General features: G+C 52.9%; 1 protein-coding gene across 4 annotated transcripts in view; it reads left to right on the top strand.

Annotated features, from left to right (window-relative positions):
- LOC116950053 (sialate:O-sulfotransferase 2) overlaps positions 1–22,077 on the top strand; it is a 232,344-nt gene that overhangs the window by 182,512 nt on the left and 27,755 nt on the right. For all 4 annotated transcript variants that reach the window (XM_076072580.1, XM_076072578.1, XM_076072577.1 and 1 more), the window contains 2 exons: positions 13,011–13,125; positions 19,799–19,983. In XM_076072580.1, the coding sequence (XP_075928695.1) occupies positions 13,011–13,125; positions 19,799–19,983 (300 nt within the window). The remainder of the gene's footprint in view (positions 1–13,010; positions 13,126–19,798; positions 19,984–22,077) is intronic.

Below are 22,077 nucleotides of genomic sequence, written 5' to 3'. Positions count from 1 at the left end.
ATTGATAACAGCCTCAGACACACACACGGCGTTGCTAACAGCTACACACACACACAGCGTTGCTAACAGCCTCAGACACACACACAGCGTTGATAACAGCTGCATACACAGCATTGATAACAGCCTCAGACACACACACACAGCGTTGCTAACAGCCTCAGACACACACACAGCGTTGATAACAGCTGCACACACAGCATTGATAACAGCCTCAGACACACACACACAGCGTTGCTAACAGCCTCAGACACACACACAGCGTTGCTAACAGCTACACACACACAGCATTGATAACAGCCTCACACACACACAGCGTTGCTAACAGCTACACACACAGCATTGATAACAGCTACACACACACGGCGATGCTAACAGCTACACACACACAGCGTTGCTAACAGCTACACACACAGCGTTGCTAACAGCCTCACACACACACAGCGTTGCTAACAGCTACACACACACAGCATTGATAACAGCCTCACACACACACAGCGTTGCTAACAGCTACACACACAGCATTGATAACAGCTACACACACACAGCGTTGCTAACAGCTACACACACAGCGTTGCTAACAGCCTCACACACACACAGCGTTGCTAACAGCTACATACACAGCATTGATAACAGCCTCAGACACACACACAGCGTTGCTAACAGCTACACACACAGCGTTGCTAACAGCCTCAGACACACACACAGCGTTGCTAACAGCTACATACACAGCGTTGATAACAGCCTCACACACACACACAGCGTTGCTAACAGCTACATACACAGCGTTGATAACAGCCTCAGACACACACACAGCGTTGCTAACAGCTACATACACAGCGTTGATAACAGCCTCAGACACACACACAGCGTTGCTAACAGCCTCACACACACAGCGTTGCTAACAGCCTCACACACACACGGCGTTGCTAACAGCTACACACACACAGCGTTGCTAACAGCCTCACACACACAGCGTTGCTAACAGCCTCACACACACACGGCGTTGCTAACAGCTACACACACACAGCGTTGCTAACAGCCTCACACACACACAGCGTTGCTAACAGCCTCACACACACACGGCGTTGCTAACAGCTACACACACACAGCGTTGCTAACAGCCTCACACACACAGCGTTGCTAACAGCCTCACACACACAGCGATGCTAACAGCCTCACACACACAGCGATGCTAACAGCCTCACACACACAGCGTTGCTAACAGCTACACACACACAGCGTTGCTAACAGCCTCACACACACAGCGATGCTAACAGCCTCACACACACAGCGATGCTAACAGCTACACACACACAGCGTTGCTAACAGCCTCACACACACAGCGATGCTAACAGCCTCACACACACACAGCGATGCTAACAGCTACACACACACACAGCGTTGCTAACAGCTACACACACACAGCGTTGCTAACAGCCTCACACACACAGCGATGCTAACAGCCTCACACACACACAGCGATGCTAACAGCTACACACACACACAGCGTTGCTAACAGCTACACACACACAGCGTTGCTAACAGCCTCACACACACAGCGATGCTAACAGCTACACACACACACAGCGATGCTAACAGCTACACACACACACAGCGTTGCTAACAGCCTCACACACACAGCGTTGCTAACAGCCTCACACACACAGCGTTGCTAACAGCCTCACACACACAGCGTTGCTAACAGCCTCACACACACAGCGTTGCTAACAGCCTCACACACACAGCGTTGCTAACAGCCTCACACACACAGCGTTGCTAACAGCCTCACACACACAGCGTTGCTAACAGCCTCACACACACAGCGTTGCTAACAGCCTCACACACACAGCGTTGCTAACAGCCTCACACACACAGCGTTGCTAACAGCCTCACACACACAGCGTTGCTAACAGCCTCACACACACAGCGTTGCTAACAGCCTCACACACACAGCGTTGCTAACAGCCTCACACACACAGCGTTGCTAACAGCCTCACACACACAGCGTTGCTAACAGCCTCACACACACAGCGTTGCTAACAGCCTCACACACACAGCGTTGCTCACAGCCTCACACACACAGCGTTGCTAACAGCCTCACACACACAGCGTTGCTAACAGCCTCACACACACACAGCGTTGCTAACAGCCTCACACACACACAGCGTTGCTAACAGCCTCACACACACACAGCGTTGCTAACAGCCTCACACACACACAGCATTGATAACAGCCTCAGACACACACAGCGTTGCTAACAGCTACACACACAGCGTTGCTAACAGCTACACACACAGCGTTGCTAACAGCTACACACACAGCGTTGCTAACAGCCTCACACACACAGCGTTGCTAACAGCTACACACACAGCGTTGCTAACAGCCTCACACACACACAGCGTTGCTAACAGCTACACACACAGCGTTGATAACAGCCTCACACACACACAGCGTTGCTAACAGCTACACACACACACGGCGTTGCTAACAGCTACACACACACGGCGTTGCTAACAGCTACACACACACACAGCGTTGCTAACAGCTACACACACACACAGCGTTGCTAACAGCCTCACACACACACGGCGTTGCTAACAGCTACACACACACACGGCGTTGCTAACAGCTACACACACAGCATTGATAACAGCTACACACACACACAGCGTTGCTAACAGCTACACACACACACAGCGTTGCTAACAGCTACACACACAGCATTGATAACAGCTACACACACACACACAGCGTTGCTAACAGCTACACACACACACAGCGTTGCTAACAGCTACACACACAGCATTGATAACAGCTACACACACAGCGTTGCTAACAGCTACACACACAGCATTGATAACAGCTACACACACACACAGCGTTGCTAACAGCTACACACACACACAGCGTTGCTAACAGCTACACACACAGCATTGATAACAGCTACACACACAGCGTTGCTAACAGCTACACACACACACAGCGTTGCTAACAGCTACACACACACAGCGTTGCTAACAGCCTTGCATAGACAAAGCTCCTCCGGTTAGCCTCAACCGGCTGTTGGGGCGAGTGCTGTTGGCGAACACCTGTGAAGGCCGGCACGGCACACGAAGGAGGTGCGCTGGCCTTCTGCTGTGCAGAAGGGTCATTGCCCGAAACGTCTCCCTTCGATATACTTGTTGACCGTTTTTAAAGTGACGCCATGCAGTGCTGCTGCTAACCAACGTGTTGTGGGTTTTCATGTTGCCGCTGCTGGTGCATCTAAAATTACATAGCCATGGCCATAGGAATCAAAATCAAACGATTATTATTATTATTTGTCTCATATCATTCGAATCTAATTGATGTTCCATTAAAGATAAAGGCGCAGCCCCTGCAATGTCTCGCTCACGCCGCCACTGGCGGAAGAGGCCTCCACTGGCAGGGGGCTCTAGACGCCCCCCCCCCCAACTCCCCCCGGCCCCATCTAGTGGACGGTATATTTGGCCTACTCTTCCACTCACGCGCCAACGATTGACCAACCGTGGTGGCATTGTTCATGGATACCGTGCAGGGCTTATCTGGACACATATGCATTGTATTGGGGGGGGGGGAGAGAGATATCGGGGGGGCTAGGGGGGGCTAGGGGGGGCGGGGTGGGGTGGGGGGCAGAGGGGCGGGGTCGTGGGGGGTGGAGGGGCGGGGTAGTGGGGGTGTTGGGAGGGGCGGGGTCACAGATCCCTAGCTCAATATTATAAGCGGTCACCATGGTTACTAATCCTTTATATAAATGTCAGCTGTTCGGTGTTGGGGCGCACGGCAGTCCTCGCGGACCGGACACAATCGATGTTGCCCTGGAAACCAATTAACACGTGGTAGTAGGACAACGTTTTTACTCTACACCATTTGGAGCCTAAAACGGATATGTATTTTTTTTTTGTAAATCTAATCGATGCATCTGGTTTGTTGAGAAAAACAGTTATCTTCAAATTGTTGAAACGACGAGTACAATATTAATGACAAAACAAAAACTGTCTCATCGTTAACTGCCTCGTCGGGTGGTGGAGGCTCTCGACGACACGAATTTAGTCAGAACGTTAAAATAATGCCCGCGAAACGGCCGACGTGTTGAAGTGTAAAAAACAAATCAATAAAACGAACAGGTCGTTGGTACACGGAAATCCAGTTTCAGAACCACATTCATTCAACAGTGGATCGAACACTGCTGTCGATGATGATGCTGCTGCTGATAATGATGATAATGATGATAAAGTATCGGCAAACTTGTGCCATCCCACAGGGCTGCCACCTTTCGAGGTTCCATAAACAAAAGCGGCAGGGACACATTATTATTGTGAACACTCATCGTCATCATCGTCGTCATCATCGAGAGAGAGAGAGAGAACTGGCGATCCTGGGAAAACCCTGAGCAGTTGGCAGCCATTCTCACAGCCCGACCGGGGGGAGGGGGCTGCTGGGGGAGGGGGTGGGGGGGGTTGGGGGGAGGGGGTGGGGGGGGTGGGGAGGAGGGGGTGGGGAGGAGGGGGTGGAGGGGAGGGGGTGGAGGGGAGGGGGTGGAGGGGAGGGGGTGGAGGGGAGGGGGTGGAGGGGAGGAGTGGAGGGGAGGGGGTGGAGGGGAGGGGGTGGAGGGGAGGGGGTGGAGGGGAGGGGTGGAGGGGTGGAGGGGAGAGGATGGAGGGGAGGGGGTGGAGGGGAGGGGGTGGAGGGGAGGGGGTGGAGGGGGTGGAGGGGGTGGGGGGGAGGGGTGGGGGGGGTGGGGAGGAGGGGGTGGGGAGGAGGGGGTGGAGGAGAGGGGGTGGAGGGGAGGGGGTGGAGGGGAGGGGGTGGAGGGGAGGAGTGGAGGGGAGAGGGTGGAGGGGAGGGGGTGGAGGGGAGGGGTGGAGGGGTGGAGGGGAGAGGATGGAGGGGAGGGGGTGGGGGGTGGAGGGGTAGGAGGAGAGGGGGTGGGGGGTGGGGGTGGAGGGGAGGGGCTTGCATATACCGACTGCGTCATTGTCCCAAATCTCGAATCTAATCCGGCGACCAGCAAGGTACTACTAGCGTCAGCGATGACTGGCGGCAGATTATTAAATGCGTTATTAAATGCGTTATTAAATGCGCACGTGGTTGAGATGGTGGTGGGGGGGGGTCCCACCGGTGAAGGAGCGACTCCTCGGACGAATAATCCTCCTCTTCCTCGTTCCGTTCATTCATCGTCGGTCACCACCGTCGTCATCAGCATCAGCAGTCACGGTTTCTCCACTGCTGGATGAAGGCCTCTCCTTCTCAAGGGCCCTCCCTGCGATCCAGCGGTTTAACAATCCAGAATCAGAATATCTCCTTTAAATATCCTGGAGGAATTGGGATTGGATCGTTCTACCTCCTTTACTTAATTAAAGGCATATACAGTATTTATATACCGAACATATACTGTATGTAAACTGAATCAGTTGCTTCTGCGTTATTAAAATATAAACAGCAACAAACACTACCCCACTTAGTCCATCATCAGCCTTCTGCCTCGCCTTTCCCTCCCTGAGTGACGACTTTTTGTTGTTGCCGTGGATTGTTATTGTTTATGTTTGTGTGTGGGCACGGAGGGGGGTGGGTGTAGGGGAAAGGTCGGACCTCTACATGACCGTCGCTTGTAGTTCGCAATGTCAGGCGGGTCAGTCTCTCTCCACAGCTGCACCCTGGGGATGCGGCGGAAGGAACGCCGGCTATTATCAACAGCATTGTAGGGAAGCTCGAGTGACAGATGGAGGTACAATTCAAATGTCAAACGAAGGACTGGGCTGGTCACCCCTCCCCCTTCTCCTCCTCCTCCTCCCCATTCCCTCCCACCCCCATCCTCCGTCTCCGCCACCCCCTCCACCACCCCCTCCACCACCCCCTCCCCTCCCCTTCGGCCCTGTAAATTCGCCCTGCGTGTGTCCTCGTGTCAATCATCAAGGCTCGCAGCGCCGGGCGCTAATTACAAAGGGATTAGTGGCCACGGGGACACGCGCCGTGTCGGTCCTGCGGCCTGGTCGCGTCTGTTATGGCCCGGTGCGTCGGGTAGTCGATCACACGGTGGACTCACCCACTCGCTCACTCACCCACTCACTTACTCAACCACTCACTCACCCGCTCACTTACTCAACCACTCACTCACCCGCTCACTCACCCACCCACCCACTCACCCACTCACTCAACCACTCACCCACTCACTCGCTCACCCACGCACTCACCCAACTACCCACTCACTCACTTACTCAGCCACTCACCAACCCACTCACTCACACTATCACTCACCCACTCCCCCCTCACTCACCCACTCACTCACCCACTTACCCACCCACTCGCTCACATATCCACTCACTCATTCACACAATCACCCTCTTACAGACTCAGTCGTCCACCCATTCACTCACCTACTCACTCACCCACCCACTAACTCACATACTCACCCACTCACCCACTCACTCACCCACTCACTCACCTACTTACTCACCCACCCATTCACTCACCCCTCCACTAACCCACTCACTCACTAATCCACTCACTCACCCACTCACCCACTCGCAATGAGTCGACCTAGGGGAGGCCCAGGACCCGTTCAGATAATCCGCCGCTTGTGTTGGCCGTGAGCGGGAATCGAACTGGGCTCGCCGGGTTCCTTGCGCGCTAAGCGTTGCACTGCCGCTCCCCTACGCACCAATACACTCACTGTACCACCGATTCGCACGGTTGGCGACGCACGGTGGGAAAGAAGTTCAACATACATCATGCATCCGACCCACCAACATACTCCTGACCCACTCAGTTACCACTCATTCACTCACCCACTCACTCACCCACTCACTCACCACACAGCACACGCACCCACTCATTCACTCACCCACTCACCCACTCACTCACTCACCCACTCACCCACTAATTCACCCACTCACTCACCCACTCACTCACCCACTCACCACACAGGACACGCACCCACTCACTCACTCACCCACTCAGTCACCACTCACTCACCCACTCACCCACTCATTCACCCACTCACTCACCCACTCACTCACCCGCTCACCCACTCATTCACCCACTCACCCACTCATTCACCCACTCACTCACCCACTCACTCACCCACTCACTCACTCACCCACTCACCACACAGCACACGCACCCACTCACTCATTCACCCACTCACCACACAGCACACGCACCCACTCACTCACCCACTCACTCACCCACTCACCCACTCATTCACCCACTCACTCACTCACCCACTCACCACACAGCACACGCACCCACTCACTCACCCACTCACTCACCCACTCATTCACCCACGCACCCACTCACTCACCCACTCACTCACCCACTCACTCACCCACTCACCACGCAGCACACGCACCCACTCGCCCCCGCCACATAAATAACTCAGGACTTTAACGAGGACATGAGGACTGCTGCAGTCCTCATTTGAGACGGTGGATGAACCATGCTGACTGATGATGATGATGCTGACGCTGCTGCTGCTGCTGATGATGCTGCTGATGATGGTGATAATGATAACTGCTAATCATTTATCGCGTTAGTCAACCCTCCCTCCATGCGGCCACCTCTCTCTGCCTCTCTCTCGACAACAACAACAACAATCAGACAATTCGTCTGCCTTCCCATATCTAGCACTCTCCACGTAAGAAAATTAATGTTTTTATTTAGTTCGTTTTAACTCATCCAATCAGCCACGCGACCTTGTGAGTCGGAGTGCAATACATTGCAATACATTCCGCCACAATTGGTTCGACGCGAGCGGAACTTCTGCATCGCACTCGGAGTGCAAACTCACCCACCAACTCACCCACCCACCCACTCACTCACCCACCCACCAACTCACCCACCCACCCACCCACTCACCCACCCACCCACTCACCCACCAACTCACCCACCCACCCACTCATCCACCCACCCACCCACCCACTCACCCACCCACTCACCCACCCACCCACTCACCCACCAACTCACCCACCCACTCACCGACCCACCCACTCACCCACTCACCCACCCACTCACCCACCCACCTACCCACTCACCCACCCACTCACACACCCACTCACCCACCCACTCACCCACCCACCCACTCACCCACTCACCTACCCACCCACCCACCCACTCACCCACCCACAGACCCACTCACCCACCCACAGACCCACTCACCCACTCACGCACTCACCCACCCACTCACGCACCCACACACCCACCGACTCATCCACCCACCCACTCACCCACCCACCCACCCACTCACCCACCCACCCACCCACACACCCACCCACTCACCCACCCACTCACCCACACACACACCCACCCACCCACTCACCCACCCACCCACCCACTCACTCACCCACCCACACACCCACCCACCCACACACCCACCCACTCACTCACCCACCCACCCACACACCCACCCACACAACCACCCACCCACCCACCCACTGACTCACTCACCCACCCACTCACTCACCCACCCACCCACTCACCCACCCACCCACCCACTCACACACCCACCCACACACCCACCCACCCACTCAGCCACCCACCTACCCACTCACTCACTCACCCATCCACCCAATAACTCACCCACCCACTCACTCACCCGCTCACCCACTCGCTCACCCACCCGCTCACCCGCCCACCTGCTCGCTCGCTCGCCCGCTCGCTCACCCATCCGCTCGCTCACCCCCTCGCTCACCCACTCGCTCACTCACTCGCTCACCCACCCGCTCACTCACCTACTCACTCACCCACCCGCTCATTCACCCGCTCGCTCACCCACCCGCTCACTCACCCACCCACTCGCTCACCCACACGCTCACCCACCCGCTCACCCACCCGCTCACTCACCCACCCGCTCACTCACCCACCCGCTCACCCACCCGCTCACTCACCCACCCGCTCACCCACTCACCCGCTCACCTACCTGCTCACTCACCCACTCGCTCACCTACCTGCTCACCCACCCGCTCACCCACTCGCTCACTCACTCACTCACCCACCCAATCACCCACTCACCCACCCACTTACTCACCTACGCGCTCACCCACCTAGTCACCCACCCGCTCACCCACCCGCTCACTCACCCACCCGCTCACCCACTCACTCACCCACCCGCTCACTCACCCACTCGCTCACTCACCCACTCGCTCACTCACCCACTCACCCACTCACCCGCTCACTCACCTACTCGCTCACCCACCTACTCACCCACCCGCTCACCCACCCGCTCACTCACCCACCCCCTCACCCACTCGCTCACTCACCCACTCGCTCACTCACCCACTCACCCACCCGCTCACTCACCCACCCGCTCACTCACTAACCCACTCACTCACTCACCCACCCACTCACCCACCAACTCACTCACCCACTAACTCACCCACTCACCAACCCGCTCAACCACCCGCTCACCCACTCACCTACCCGCTCACCCACCCACTCACCTACCCGCTCACCCACCCACTCACCCACTCACCTACCCGCTCACTCACCCACTCTCTCACCCACCCACCCCCCACTCACCCACTCACCTACTCACCCACCCACTCACCTACTCACCCACTCACCTACTCACCTACTCGCTCACCCACCCGCTCACTCACCCACCTGCTCAACCACTCGCTCACCCACCCGCTCACTCACCCACTCGCTTGCTCACTCACCCACCCGCTCACTCACCCAACCACCCGCTCACTCATCCACTCACCCACCCACTCACCCACCCACTCACCCACCCACTCACCAACCTAGTCACCCACTCACCTACCCGCTCACTCACTCACCCACTCGCTCACCCACTCACCTACCCGCTCACCTACCCGCTCACTCACTCACCCACTCGCTCACACACTAACCCACTCACCCACCCACTCACCCACTCACTCACCCACTCACCCACTCACCTACTCACCCACCCACTCACCTACTCACCCACTCACCTACTCACCCACTCACCCACTCACTTACTCACTCACCCCACTCACTCACCCACTCACCCGCTCACTCACCCACTCACCCCTCAATCGCCCACTCACCCACCCACTCATCCACTCACTCACCCACTTACTCACCCACTCACCCACTCACCTTCTCACCCACTCACCTACTCACCCACTCACCCACCCACCTACTCGCTCACCCACTCACTCACCTACTCATTTACCCACTCACTCACCTACTCACCCACTCACTCACCTACCCACCCACTCACTTACTCACCCACCCACCCATTCACTTACTCACCCACCCGCTCACCTACCCACCCACTCACCCACCTAATTACAGCACTCGGCGTCCGGTGCCTCGTCAGCACGTTGTTTTGATCATCCCTTCTTTCTGTTTATTTATCTGAAGTCACACGGCCCTCGCTACCCCACCCCCGCCGCCGCTGCTCCTGCCTCACCTCCCTCTGGGGATGTTGCACTGCGGAGTCTAAATGGATTTAGCTTTCAAGGGCGGTGATGCGCGAACATCGAGGGTTCTTCTCTTGCATACCGGGGGGGAGGCCGTGGACTTACTGCGCGCGGAGACGCGAACGTTGAAACAGGGACACGCAGAGAGACACGCGCACGTGGAGACACACAGAGAGACACATAGATACACAGACGCACACACAGATGCACAGACACGCACACAGATGCACAGACACGCAGAGGCACACCCGCAGATACACAGAGACACACAGACACGCAGAGACACGCACAGATACACAGACACGCAGAGAGACACGGATACACAGACACACACAGACACACACGGACCGACACACACACGCACGGACCGACACACACACACGGACCGACACCATGGGAGTCCAGTTTACTGTGGACAGGACTCGGCAACCTGCAGGTCATCAGGGGCCACGCTTCGTGAGCCTCAATGATAACCGAGCACCGCCGTCTCGTAGTCACCACCGCAGCGCAATGCGCCTCTTGAAATGTTGAAATTGTTTATATCGACCGCCTTTGTCTCCCCAGTGGCGATGTTTACTGCACACCGCGCCAGGTACTCATTTGAGGTTGAGTCGACCTAGGGGAGGCCCAGGACCGGTTCCGATGATCGTCACCGGTGTTGGCCGTGAGCGGGAATCGAACCCCGGGTTGCCGGCTTTGTGGCGCAGCGTAGCGCTAACCGCTACACTACCGCTCCCCACACACATTAACAGACACACACACAGACACACAAAAAAAAGATCCCCCGTATAGCCTTGACAGACTGTTGGGGCAAGTGCTGTTAGCGAGCACCTATGAAGGCCGGAACGGTACACGAGGGGGTGGGTGGCCAGCACCACGCCCGACCGCCTTTGTCTCCCTAGTGGCAATGTTTACACACCGCACCAGGTACTCATTTGAGGCTGAGTCGACCTAGGGGAGGCCCGGGACCGGTTCAGATAATCGTCACTGGTGTTGGCCGTGAGCGGGAATCGAACCCGGGTCGCCAGGTTCATAGCGCAGCGCGCTAACCGCTACACTATCGCTCCCCACACACAGACACACACACACACAGACACACACACACAGACACACACACACAGACACACACACACAGACACACAGACACGTTATACATAGACAACCAAAACCCACGCGCACTCCGTTGTATATAGCAGCATTAAGCTGCGAGGTTGTAATCGATCCTTTAATTATTTTTATCAGCTCGTGTAAACGAACTTTGCGGCCAGTGACCACTATTAGGGTATAACGAGGAAGAAAAAAAAACACCTCCAATTAGAGAGGCGGCTACAACGTATAGTTGCCTTCTCGACAGATTTAGTTAAGGGCCTCAATTGAATGAAACGGGGTGTGTGGGAGCGGTGGTTAGCGCGCAACGCAAGACAGAACGAAAAGACGCGAACGACAACAAAAAGCCTCTAGAATACAAAACACATTGGTCCGTTGAGGTCTCAACATCCCGGCTCGCAATGCGAGTTCATCAATTCGCAGACACGTCGGCGTGGAGACTGTGAATAACAAATTACTGCCGATGAGACACTGAATGTCGAAAGCGCCCCAGCGTTTAGGCTTGTACATCCGCCAATGCCACTGATGATGATTGATGCATTTTTTTGGTTCTATTGTACTCTTTGCGAACGGCGGCATGAAGCGAAATGTCGCCAATGTTGAGATCTGTCGCTGCTGATGCTGCCGCCGCTGCTGCTGCTGGCCACGACGAGAGGTCTTCAGCAGAGAGAGAATTCGCGTGGCGTTGCTGTTCCTGCGCGGTTCCATTGGTGGTTGGTGATGACGGTGATGTACGCACGGCCAACAACACCCAGTGACGATTATCTGAACCGGTCCTGGGCCTCCCCTAGGTCGACTCAGCCTCAAACGAGTACCTGGTGAGGTGTGTAGTAAACATCGCCGCTGGGGGAGATAAAAGGCGGCCGGGCGTGGTTGCTGGCCACCCACCCCCTCGTCGTGTGCCGTGCCGGCCTTCACAGGTGCTCGCTAACAGCACTTGCCCCAACAGTCTGTTCAGGCTACACGGGGGGTCCGTGTGGCCGAAGGCCCTTCGTAACATGCTGTGTATTTGGAATGTGCGTGTCTCTCTCCCCGTGGTCGCGTGGATTTTTCTGCGGATCCGTGCACATTTAGAATGGACGTGCGTCCCGAGTATTCTTGGCTGCTGCTATAACTCCCCACGTGACGTTGAGCTGTCACTGGTGGCCAGGTGGCTTCTGAAAAAGAGCTCCGTAGCTCAGTGGGCATTGCCTGGTGAAAAAATAAATAAACAAAATAAAAAATAGTTTAGTTCACGGTTAGTATAAATATATTGCTCTAATGACCATTTCTCACGCGGAGAGACAAAGATGGAAGGGGAGCGATTTATTTACTCGGACTACAGATTTGATTCGTATTCTCGAATTCCCATCCTATCCTCGAATTCCGTCTCATCTCGTCCAGGATCAGAATAATTATGTATACCGGAGGAATCCGATGAGCTATGAAGCTCTTTTCACAGATGCCCCCCCCCTGCCCCCCCCCCGCCCCGCCCCCCAGCTCGCTACGTGGGCTGCTTCGCTGATGATCCCAAGCAAAGGACTCTGCAGGGTCTCGTGCTCTACGACTACCGGAAGATGACGCTCTTCCGGTGTCATGACAACTGCGCCGATCGGTGAGGCGCGGAAGGGGTGGGGGTGGGGTGAGCTTGGGAGTGGTGGGGGGTGAGGGCGGTGAGCTTGGGAGGGGGGGGTGAGTTTGGGGGCGGGGGCTTCGGGGGGGGGGGGCGTGGCTTCTTCCCTTCGCATTGAGACGGTGAGGACCTCCCCACGCCAACATCACCACCATGAGCGTCACGAGCCGTGGTCTATCAACTGCTGGATGGAATTCTTCCCCACGCCAACATCACCACCACCAGCACCATCGTCGTCACGAGCCGTGGTCTATCAACTGCTGGATGGAACTTTCCCCACGCCAACATCACCACCACCAGCACCATCGTCATCACGAGCCGTGGTCTATCAACTGCTAGATGGAACTTTCCCCACGCCAACATCACCACCACCAGCACCATCGTCATCACGAGCCGTGGTCTATCAACTGCTGGATGGAACTTTCCCCACGCCAACATCACCAGCACCATCGTCATCACGAGCCGTGGTCTATCAACTGCTGGATGGAACTTTCCCCTCCCCACGCAAACACCACCAGCACCATCGTCATCCTTAAGTGCCGCGAGTTACCCACTGTGGAATCACACGACCTTCCCACGCCACCACCTTCGTCATCATCAACATCCATGCTCTATCGCCTTTTGGATTAATACCTCCCGATAGTACCGCCACCATCGATCATCGTCATCTTGAGCCATGGCCTATCAACTGCTAGGTGAGAGCTTCCCCAACACCACCACCACTACCACCACTACCACTACCACCACTACCACTACCACCACTACCACCACCACTACCACCACTACCACCACCACTACCACCACCACCACTACCACCACCACTACCACCACCACTACCACCACTACCACCACCACTCCACCACTACCACCACCACTACCACCACTACCACCAATCATCGCGATGATGGTGGCGGTGATGATGGCAGGGGCCCTTCTGCAAAAGAACAATTGATCTCATAGGCGGATGAATTAAGAACGTTGCCTTTGTGTACCCTTATCATTTGACTGTGGAGCTAGACGCAAGGTGTGTGTGTGTTTTGTTGCTGCGCGCGTTTCCACGCGAGGCACGGCACTGTTCGTCGAAACTCCTTTCGCACCGTGCGTAAGCCAGCCCCGGCGCCAATCGGAGGTGTGGCTGCAAGCCTTTAGAATCGCCTCGAACAGCAACAGCAAGCAGTCAGTTTTTTGTGCCAGTTAAAAGGGTAAAACCTATTCCTATAACAGCAAGCAAGTCTCGAGAGAGAGCGAGCGAGAGAGAGAGAGAGCTCAACCCCGCAGTGCCCGTTACGCATTGGGGGCTGCCGCCGACATCCGAGCGCTGAAATGTCGAGGCTAGGGGCTCCCCTTTTTTTTGCTTGGTGCGTCCGAGACGCGGACTCGCTCTCGTTCGACTGCGCCGTTGGACTCGCGGCGCCGATTTGGTCGACGTCCGATCGTCGACGGCCCTTTTGGCGTCTCAGCGACGAATGGATTAACAGATAAATAAATAAATATATAAATGCCCTCCGTGCGTGTGACCCGGTCACTGGCGACCCAAGGGCCACGTAGAGAGAGGGAGAGATGTTGGAAATTCAATTTCATCCCAAAAACATTATTGTTGTGACCTCTGGAACGGGCGGCTCCTTCCTACGGGTGTGTTGTGAAACACTTCTACAAATTGGTGGCCATTACGAGACACTCCTCCCCGCCCATTGTGACGTCAGGAGGGGAGGGGGGCGGAGGGGGGATCGGGGTGCAGGCTGCTGTTGTGTCTGAGTTGTGCGTGGGTAATGTTGAACTTCTTTCGCACCGCACGTAGCCAACCGTGCTGATCGCAGGTTGCGGTGTAAGAGCCACGTTCACGAGCCACGTGGCACGCCTGTCCTCGAAGGGTGTGTGTCTGTTCGACTCGTGTGGTCGTCTGTCTGTGTGAACGTCTGTGTGAACGTTCACGAGCCACGTGGCACACCTGCCCTCGAAGGGTGTGTCTGTTCGACTCGTGTGGTCGTCTGTCTGTGTGAACGTCTGTGTGAACGTTCACGAGGCACGTGGCACGCCTGTCCTCGCCGTGTGTGTCTGTTCGACTCGTGTGGTCGTCTGTCTGTGTGAGCTGGGAGGCAATTGGAACAAAACTGGCGCGTGGCGATACATGGTGGCGGAGAAGTGATTAATGATGGGGTGACGTGTGTGTGTGTCTGTGTGTCGACTCAGCCTCAAACGAGTACCTAGTGCGGTGGATAAAAAACATTGCCACTAGGGAGACAAAGGCGGTCGGGCGTGGTGCTGGCCACCCACCCCCTCGTGTGCCGTTCCGGCCTTCATAGGTGCCGCTCGCTAACAGCACTTACCCCTACAGTCTGTTAAGGCTATATGGGGGATCTTTGTTATCTTTGTTGTCTGTGTGTGCGGGGAGCGGTGGTGTAGTGGTTAGCGCGCCGCGCTACGAATCCGGGTTCGATTCCCGCTCGCGGCCGACAGTGACGATTATCTGAACCGGCCCTGCGCCTTCCCTAGGTCTACTCAGCCTCAAATGAGCACGGTGTGTAAACATCGTCACTGGGGAGACAAAGGTCGGCCGGGCGTGGTGCTGGTCAACCCACCCCCCTCGTGCTGACGTGCCGGCCTTCATAGGTGCCGCTCGCTAACAGCACTTGCCCCAGCAGTCTGTTAAGGCTATACAAGGTAGGGGGAGGGGGGGGGGGTCCTTTCTCTTTGTCTGTGTGCTCGCTGAAAGGCCACGACATTCCAATTGCATCGCGCGAGAAAATGATCGCGACCCAAAACCGCCTCGCCACTCGAACCCCAACCGCGGCAACTCCTCCTGCCGTGCGCAATGGCTCCCCCGTGATGCTGAGTCAGTCGCTGTTAGCGAGCGATGTTTACGCACTTGCACAGGGCCACTCATTCGAGGCAAAGATGTGGACCCGGCGGAGGTCACCAAACGGTTTCTAGATGTTTAAGGGTCGCTGGTGTTGGCCGTGAGCGGGAATCGAACACAGGTCGCTCCCCCACTAGACACCGATTAACAAAAGACAAAGATCCCCCGTGTAGCCTGTAACAGACTGTAGGGGCAAGTGCTGTTAGCGAGCGCCTATGAAGGCCGGAACGGTACACGAGGGGGTGGTTGGCCAGCACCACGCCCGACCGCCTTTGTCTTCCCAGTGGCGATATTTACGCACCGCACCAGGTACTCATTTGAGGCTGAGTCGACCTAGGGGAGGCCCGGGACCGGTTCAGATAATCGTCACTGGGTGCTGGCCGTGAGCGGGAATCGAACCCGGGTCGCCAGGTTTATAGCGCAGCGTAGCGCTAACCGCTGCACCACCGCTCCCCACCACACACATTAACAGGCACACACACACATCGTTGTGACTGGGTGAGAACCCCATTAGCTTGAAGATTCAACACAATGCAACGTTTGCAAAAACCTGTTGTGTTGTATTTGTTGTGTTGTATTTGTTGTGTTTTATTTATCTGTGTTTTATTTGTTGTGTTTTATTTGTTGTGTTTTATTTGTTGTGTTTTATTTGTTGTGTTGTATTTGTTGTGTTTTATTTGTTGTGTTTTATTTGTTGTGTTTGTATTACTTGTTGTGTTTTATTTGTTGTGTTGTATTTGTCGTGTTGTATTTGTTTTGTTGTATTTGTTGTGTTGTATTTGTTGTGTTTTATTTGTTGTGTTGTATTTGTTGTGTTTTATTTGTTGTGTTTTATTTGTTGTGTTTTATTTGTTGTGTTTTATTTGTTGTGTTTTATTTGTTGTGTTGTATTTGTTGTGTTTTATTTGTTGTGTTGTATTTGTTGTGTTGTATTTGTTTTGTTGTATTTGTTGTGTTTTATTTGTTGTGTTTTATTTGTTGTGTTTTATTTGTTGTGTTGTATTTGTTGTGTTTTATTTGTTGTGTTGTATTTGTTGTGTTGTATTTGTTGTGTTGTATTTGTTGTGTTGTATTTGTCTGTGTTTTATTTGTTGTGTTGTATTTGTTGTGTTTTATTTGTTGTGTTTTATTTGTTGTGTTTTATTTGTTGTGTTTTATTTGTTGTGTTTTATTTGTTGTGTTGTATTTGTTGTGTTTTATTTGTTGTGTTTTATTTGTTGTGTTTTATTTGTTGTGTTTTATTTGTGGTGTTGTATTTGTTGTGTTTTATTTGTTGTATTTTATTTGTTGTGTTTTATTTGTTGTGTTGTATTTGTTGTGTTGTATTTGTTGTGTTTTATTTGTTGTATTTGTTGTGTTTTATTTGTTGTGTTGTATTTGTTGTGTTTTATTTGTTGTGTTGTATTTGTTGTGTTGTATTTGTTGTGTTTTATTTGTGGTGTTGTATTTGTTGTGTTTTATTTGTTGTGTTGTATTTGTTGTGTTTTATTTGTGGTGTTGTATTTGTTGTGTTTTATTTGTTGTGTTTTATGTGTTGTGTTTTATTTGTTGTGTTGTATTTGTTGTGTTGTATTTGTTGTGTTTTATTTGTTGTTTTTGTTGTGTTTTATTTGTTGTGTTTTATTTATTGTGTTGTATTTGTTGTGTTGTATTTGTTGTGTTTTATTTGTTGTATTTTATTTGTTGTGTTTTATTTGTTGTGTTGTATTTGTTGTGTTTGGTTGTTGTGTTGTATTTGTTGTGTTGTATTTGTTGTGTTTTATTTGTTGTGTTTTATTTGTTGTGTTGTATTTGTTGTGTTTTATTTGTTGTGTTTTATTTGTTGTGTTTTATTTGTTGTGTTGTATTTGTTGTGTTGTATTTGTTGTGTTGTATTTGTTGTGTTGTATTTGTTGTGTTTATTTGTTGTGTTGTATTTGTTGTGTTTTATTTGTTGTGTTGTATTTGTTGTGTTGTATTTGTTGTGTTTTATTTGTCTGTGTTGTATTTGTTGTGTTTTATTTGTTGTGTTTTATTTGTTGTATTTTATTTGTTGTGTTTTATTTGTTGTGTTGTATTTGTTGTGTTTGGTTGTTGTGTTGTATTTGTTGTGTTGTATTTGTTGTGTTTTATTTGTTGTGTTTTATTTGTTGTGTTGTATTTGTTGTGTTTTATTTGTTGTGTTTTATTTGTTGTGTTTTATTTGTTGTGTTGTATTTGTTGTGTTGTATTTGTTGTGTTGTATTTGTTGTGTTGTATTTGTTGTGTTTATTTGTTGTGTTGTATTTGTTGTGTTTTATTTGTTGTGTTGTATTTGTTGTGTTGTATTTGTTGTGTTTTATTTGTCTGTGTTGTATTTGTTGTGTTTTATTTGTTGTGTTGTATTTGTTGTGTTGTATTTGTTGTGTTTTATTCGTCGTTTTTTAATTGTTGTGTTGTATTTGTCGTGTTTTATTTGTTGTGTTTTATTTGTTGTGTTTTATTTGTTGTGTTTTATTTGTTGTGTTGTATTTGTTGTGTTTTATTTGTTGTGTTTTATTTGTTGTGTTGTATTTGTTGTGTTTTATTTGTTGTGTTTTATTTGTTGTGTTTTATTTGTCGTGTTTTATTTGTTGTGTTTTATTTGTTGTGTTTTATTTGTTGTGTTTTATTTGTCGTGTTCTATTTGTTGTGTTGTATTTGTTGTGTTGTATTTGTTGTGTTGTATTTGTTGTGTTTTATTTGTTGTGTTTTATTTGTTGTGTTGTATTTGTTGTGTTGTCTTTGTTGTGTTTTATTTGTTGTGTTTTATTTGTTGTGTTGTATTTGTTGTGTTGTATTTGTTTGTGTTGTATTTGTTGTGTGCCGACCTGTCTAAATCAGAGTTCTCCACTCAGTTTCGCCGAGAGAACATCGTCAGTGCGATTGCCCCCACACATCTGAAACCATTTCCGGGCGTGACAGCGGCACGATGATGACGATGACGGGGGCTACTTTCACCATTCGTGTGTTGTTGGGGGGGTAGGGTTCACACGTCAGGGGCCGCACTAGAGGTCACCAGGGGTCACCGGTGGCCCACGTGGGCCCTGCAGTAAAGAACACTGCGGGTTAACACGTGGCAGGCTTTCGCGACCAATATCATCCACAATAGATAATTTGTTGGCTTGAGATCGCGTATAAATATATAAATGTTGTGTCGTTAAAACCCCGCCACCACCCGACACAGCCAGCTAGTAAGGGTCGTCACGTAAACAGAACGCGCCGTGGACAGGAAGGGCAATAGCAAAGGGCTCGCATAAATGCGCATGCGTAATGTGGACTTCTCCACAAATCTGGCTGTCGCCTGATGAAGCTGGTTGTAATTACCGGCGAAACGTCGTACTCGGATTATAAATGTTGTGGCTTGGCTCTCCAACACACCGGTGTAGTGCTGCACTAGTGACGAATTGGCCACGTTCTGTTTACGTGACAACCATTACTAGTTGGCTGTGTCGGGTGGTGGGGAGAATATGAATCCCTGCAGTCACGAAAGCTTTAAATCAAATTTTACATTTATATATTTACGCTATCTAACCCAAAAAAAACCAGCTCTATTATGGAAGAACACCGCGAATGGGCCCTGCCCGCTACCGACACTCGCCCCATCAGTCTGCTAAGGCTACGCTGTGGCTGCGGGGGGCCTCTCCCGCACCTCCGATTAGCACGTTTGGCTACGTACGGTGCGAAGGAAGTTCTACATTCATCTTGCAATGAAGAACACTGCTCTCGACCGTGACCCACGATCTCGCACCCCCACCCCCCCCCCATACCCCTCCCTCCACCCCCCACCCCCCGCCGTAGGGGCTACCGCTACGCGGGGCTGGAGTTCGGGGCGGAGTGCTACTGCGGGCACCGCGTGCAGGGCCGCAACGTGAGCGAGGAGGAGTGCAAGATGGAGTGCAAGGGCGAGCGCAGCTCGGTGTGCGGGGGTGCCAACCGCCTCTCCGTCTACCGCCTGGAGCTCGCGCACGACGTGGGCCTGAGATGTGAGCGCGGCGGCGGCGGTGGCGGTGGTGGCGGCGGTGGCGGTGGCCCTCGGTTAACGCGCTCGGAGGAGGAGGAGGAGGAGGAGGAGGAGGTCGCGGGGTAGTAGATGCGCCCGGAAATGACGTGGCGAACGATTGGAGCCTCTCCAGAGGCGGTGGGACGCCTCGACACGTGACCGAGGGTGCGCCGCCCTGTCTCGAAGACTGCGCTGGAGAGACACGGCTGGTCCCTTCACCTGATGAAGGCCGCTTGTGTTGTGGCCGGAACGTCGTGATTTTTGTTGTTTTATTTTTTTACCCACTACGTGACTTTACCGAATAGAACCAAAGAGTATGGGGGTGGTAAGCCGGGGGGGGGTGGGTGGTGGGGGGTGGGGGGTGGTGTCCCCTTGACGTATCTGAAAATTCTGAACCATCGCCATCACTCAACACCACCATCCCACCAACGACGACCGTCGCCAAATCTGCGACTTCCCGCGGCTCTGAATCTGCAACTCCAGGCAGAGACACTGGGCGGTCGTAATGCATGATTAGAGCGGTCTGTCAGCACTAGATTATCCAATTACCCGTGTACGTATAATCCATACATTACTTAGGCAATGGGGGGGGGGGGGGTCAAGGTCGGCATCATAAAATCGCCCACGGACATTTATAAGGCATTGATAGATCATGCGAGAGGGGATCATTATGTTTGGAGCGATTCAACTGGTGTCCCACCGGGCACTCGGATAAATGGGTGTCGGTGTGTGTGTCTGTGTGTGTGTGTGTGTGCACGAGGAGCGGTGGCGAAGTCATTAGCGCGTCGCGCTACTAACCCGGCGACCCGGGTTCGATTCCCGCTCACGGCCGACGCCGGTGACGGTTATCTAAACGGGTCCTGGGCCTCCCCATAGGTCGACTGGGCCTCAAATGAGTACCTGGTGCGGTGTGTAAACATCGCCACTGGGGAGCTGGAATCGAACTCGCGCGGACCGCTACACCCCCCCCCCCTCCACACAAACACACACACAGAGAGACACAAAGACAAACACACAGACACAGAAAACACGGAAAGTCGCTCCACAACCGCGCGCGGATAAACACAGCGGCGGTTTAACGCAGAGCCAAAAAATTCGTCTTAATAGGCGCGAGCGGGTGTTGGTTTATTATTCCGTGGCGATCATACATTATGCATGCCGGCGACGACTCGGCTGCCCAAAGTGGCAACATTTTATTTTAATGAGAGATTTTTTTTTTATTCTTCTTCTTCTTAGTTTGGTGGAGGGAGGGGGGGGAGGGGGGATGTGGGCGGGGCGCAGTTGATAGGTGGACGCCGCGGTGGCTAGGAGATGTTAACTCCCTCGCCTGGTGTGCAGGAGGTTCGTGGGTTCCATGCCGACTCTGACGCCTGCTGTTTGTATATTTGTAGTTTGCGTGCCTCTCTCTCTCTCTCTATTTCTCCCCCCGTGGTCACGTGTGTTTTTATCTCTCCGGCTGTTCCCTCCACGTTCAGTATCAACGGCACGTGTTGTCGAGTATTTGGTTGCTGTGCATTTCCACGACGACGACAAGCCACCTCGTTGAGCTGTCGTTTCTGGGCAAGTCGCTTCTGGAAATAGAGCTACATAGCTCAGTGGGACCTTACCCGGTGAAATAAAAACAAAGTAGTCTGGACAGCGCTCGGCCTAAAGGCCGATGGTAAGAATCCCAGGTCAAGGGGGTCTCTGCAAACATGAAATACGGGGAGCAGTATAGCGTAGTGATTAGCGCACTTCACGCTTTGACTGCGGCTCGCCGCCGAAATTGGCGAGTCAGCCTCGCATTGAGTGCCGTGTGCGGTGTATTCGCAGCGCCACTAAGGGATACAAAGGCGGCCGGGTCGCGCGTGCTGGCCATCCACCTTCGTCGCGTGCGGTGCCAGGCTGAAGTCCCTTACACCACGGGGCCTGATGGGAGGTTACATTTTAGGAGTGTCTTCTTATGACTAGTTAACACTCCAGCGCAGTCTTCGAGACAGGGCTGGTCCCTTCACCTGATGAAGGCCGCCTGTGTTGTGGCCGAAACGTCGCGATTTTTGTTGTTGTTTTTTTTACCTACTACGTGACTTTACCGAAT

The sequence above is a fragment of the Petromyzon marinus genome, chromosome 38 (genome assembly GCF_048934315.1).
Source record: "Petromyzon marinus isolate PM22_M1 ecotype Great Lakes invasive population chromosome 38, UKy_Petmar_22M1.pri1.0, whole genome shotgun sequence".
Taxonomy (NCBI): domain Eukaryota; kingdom Metazoa; phylum Chordata; class Hyperoartia; order Petromyzontiformes; family Petromyzontidae; genus Petromyzon; species Petromyzon marinus.
This window is presented reverse-complemented; position numbering and strand designations above follow the sequence as displayed.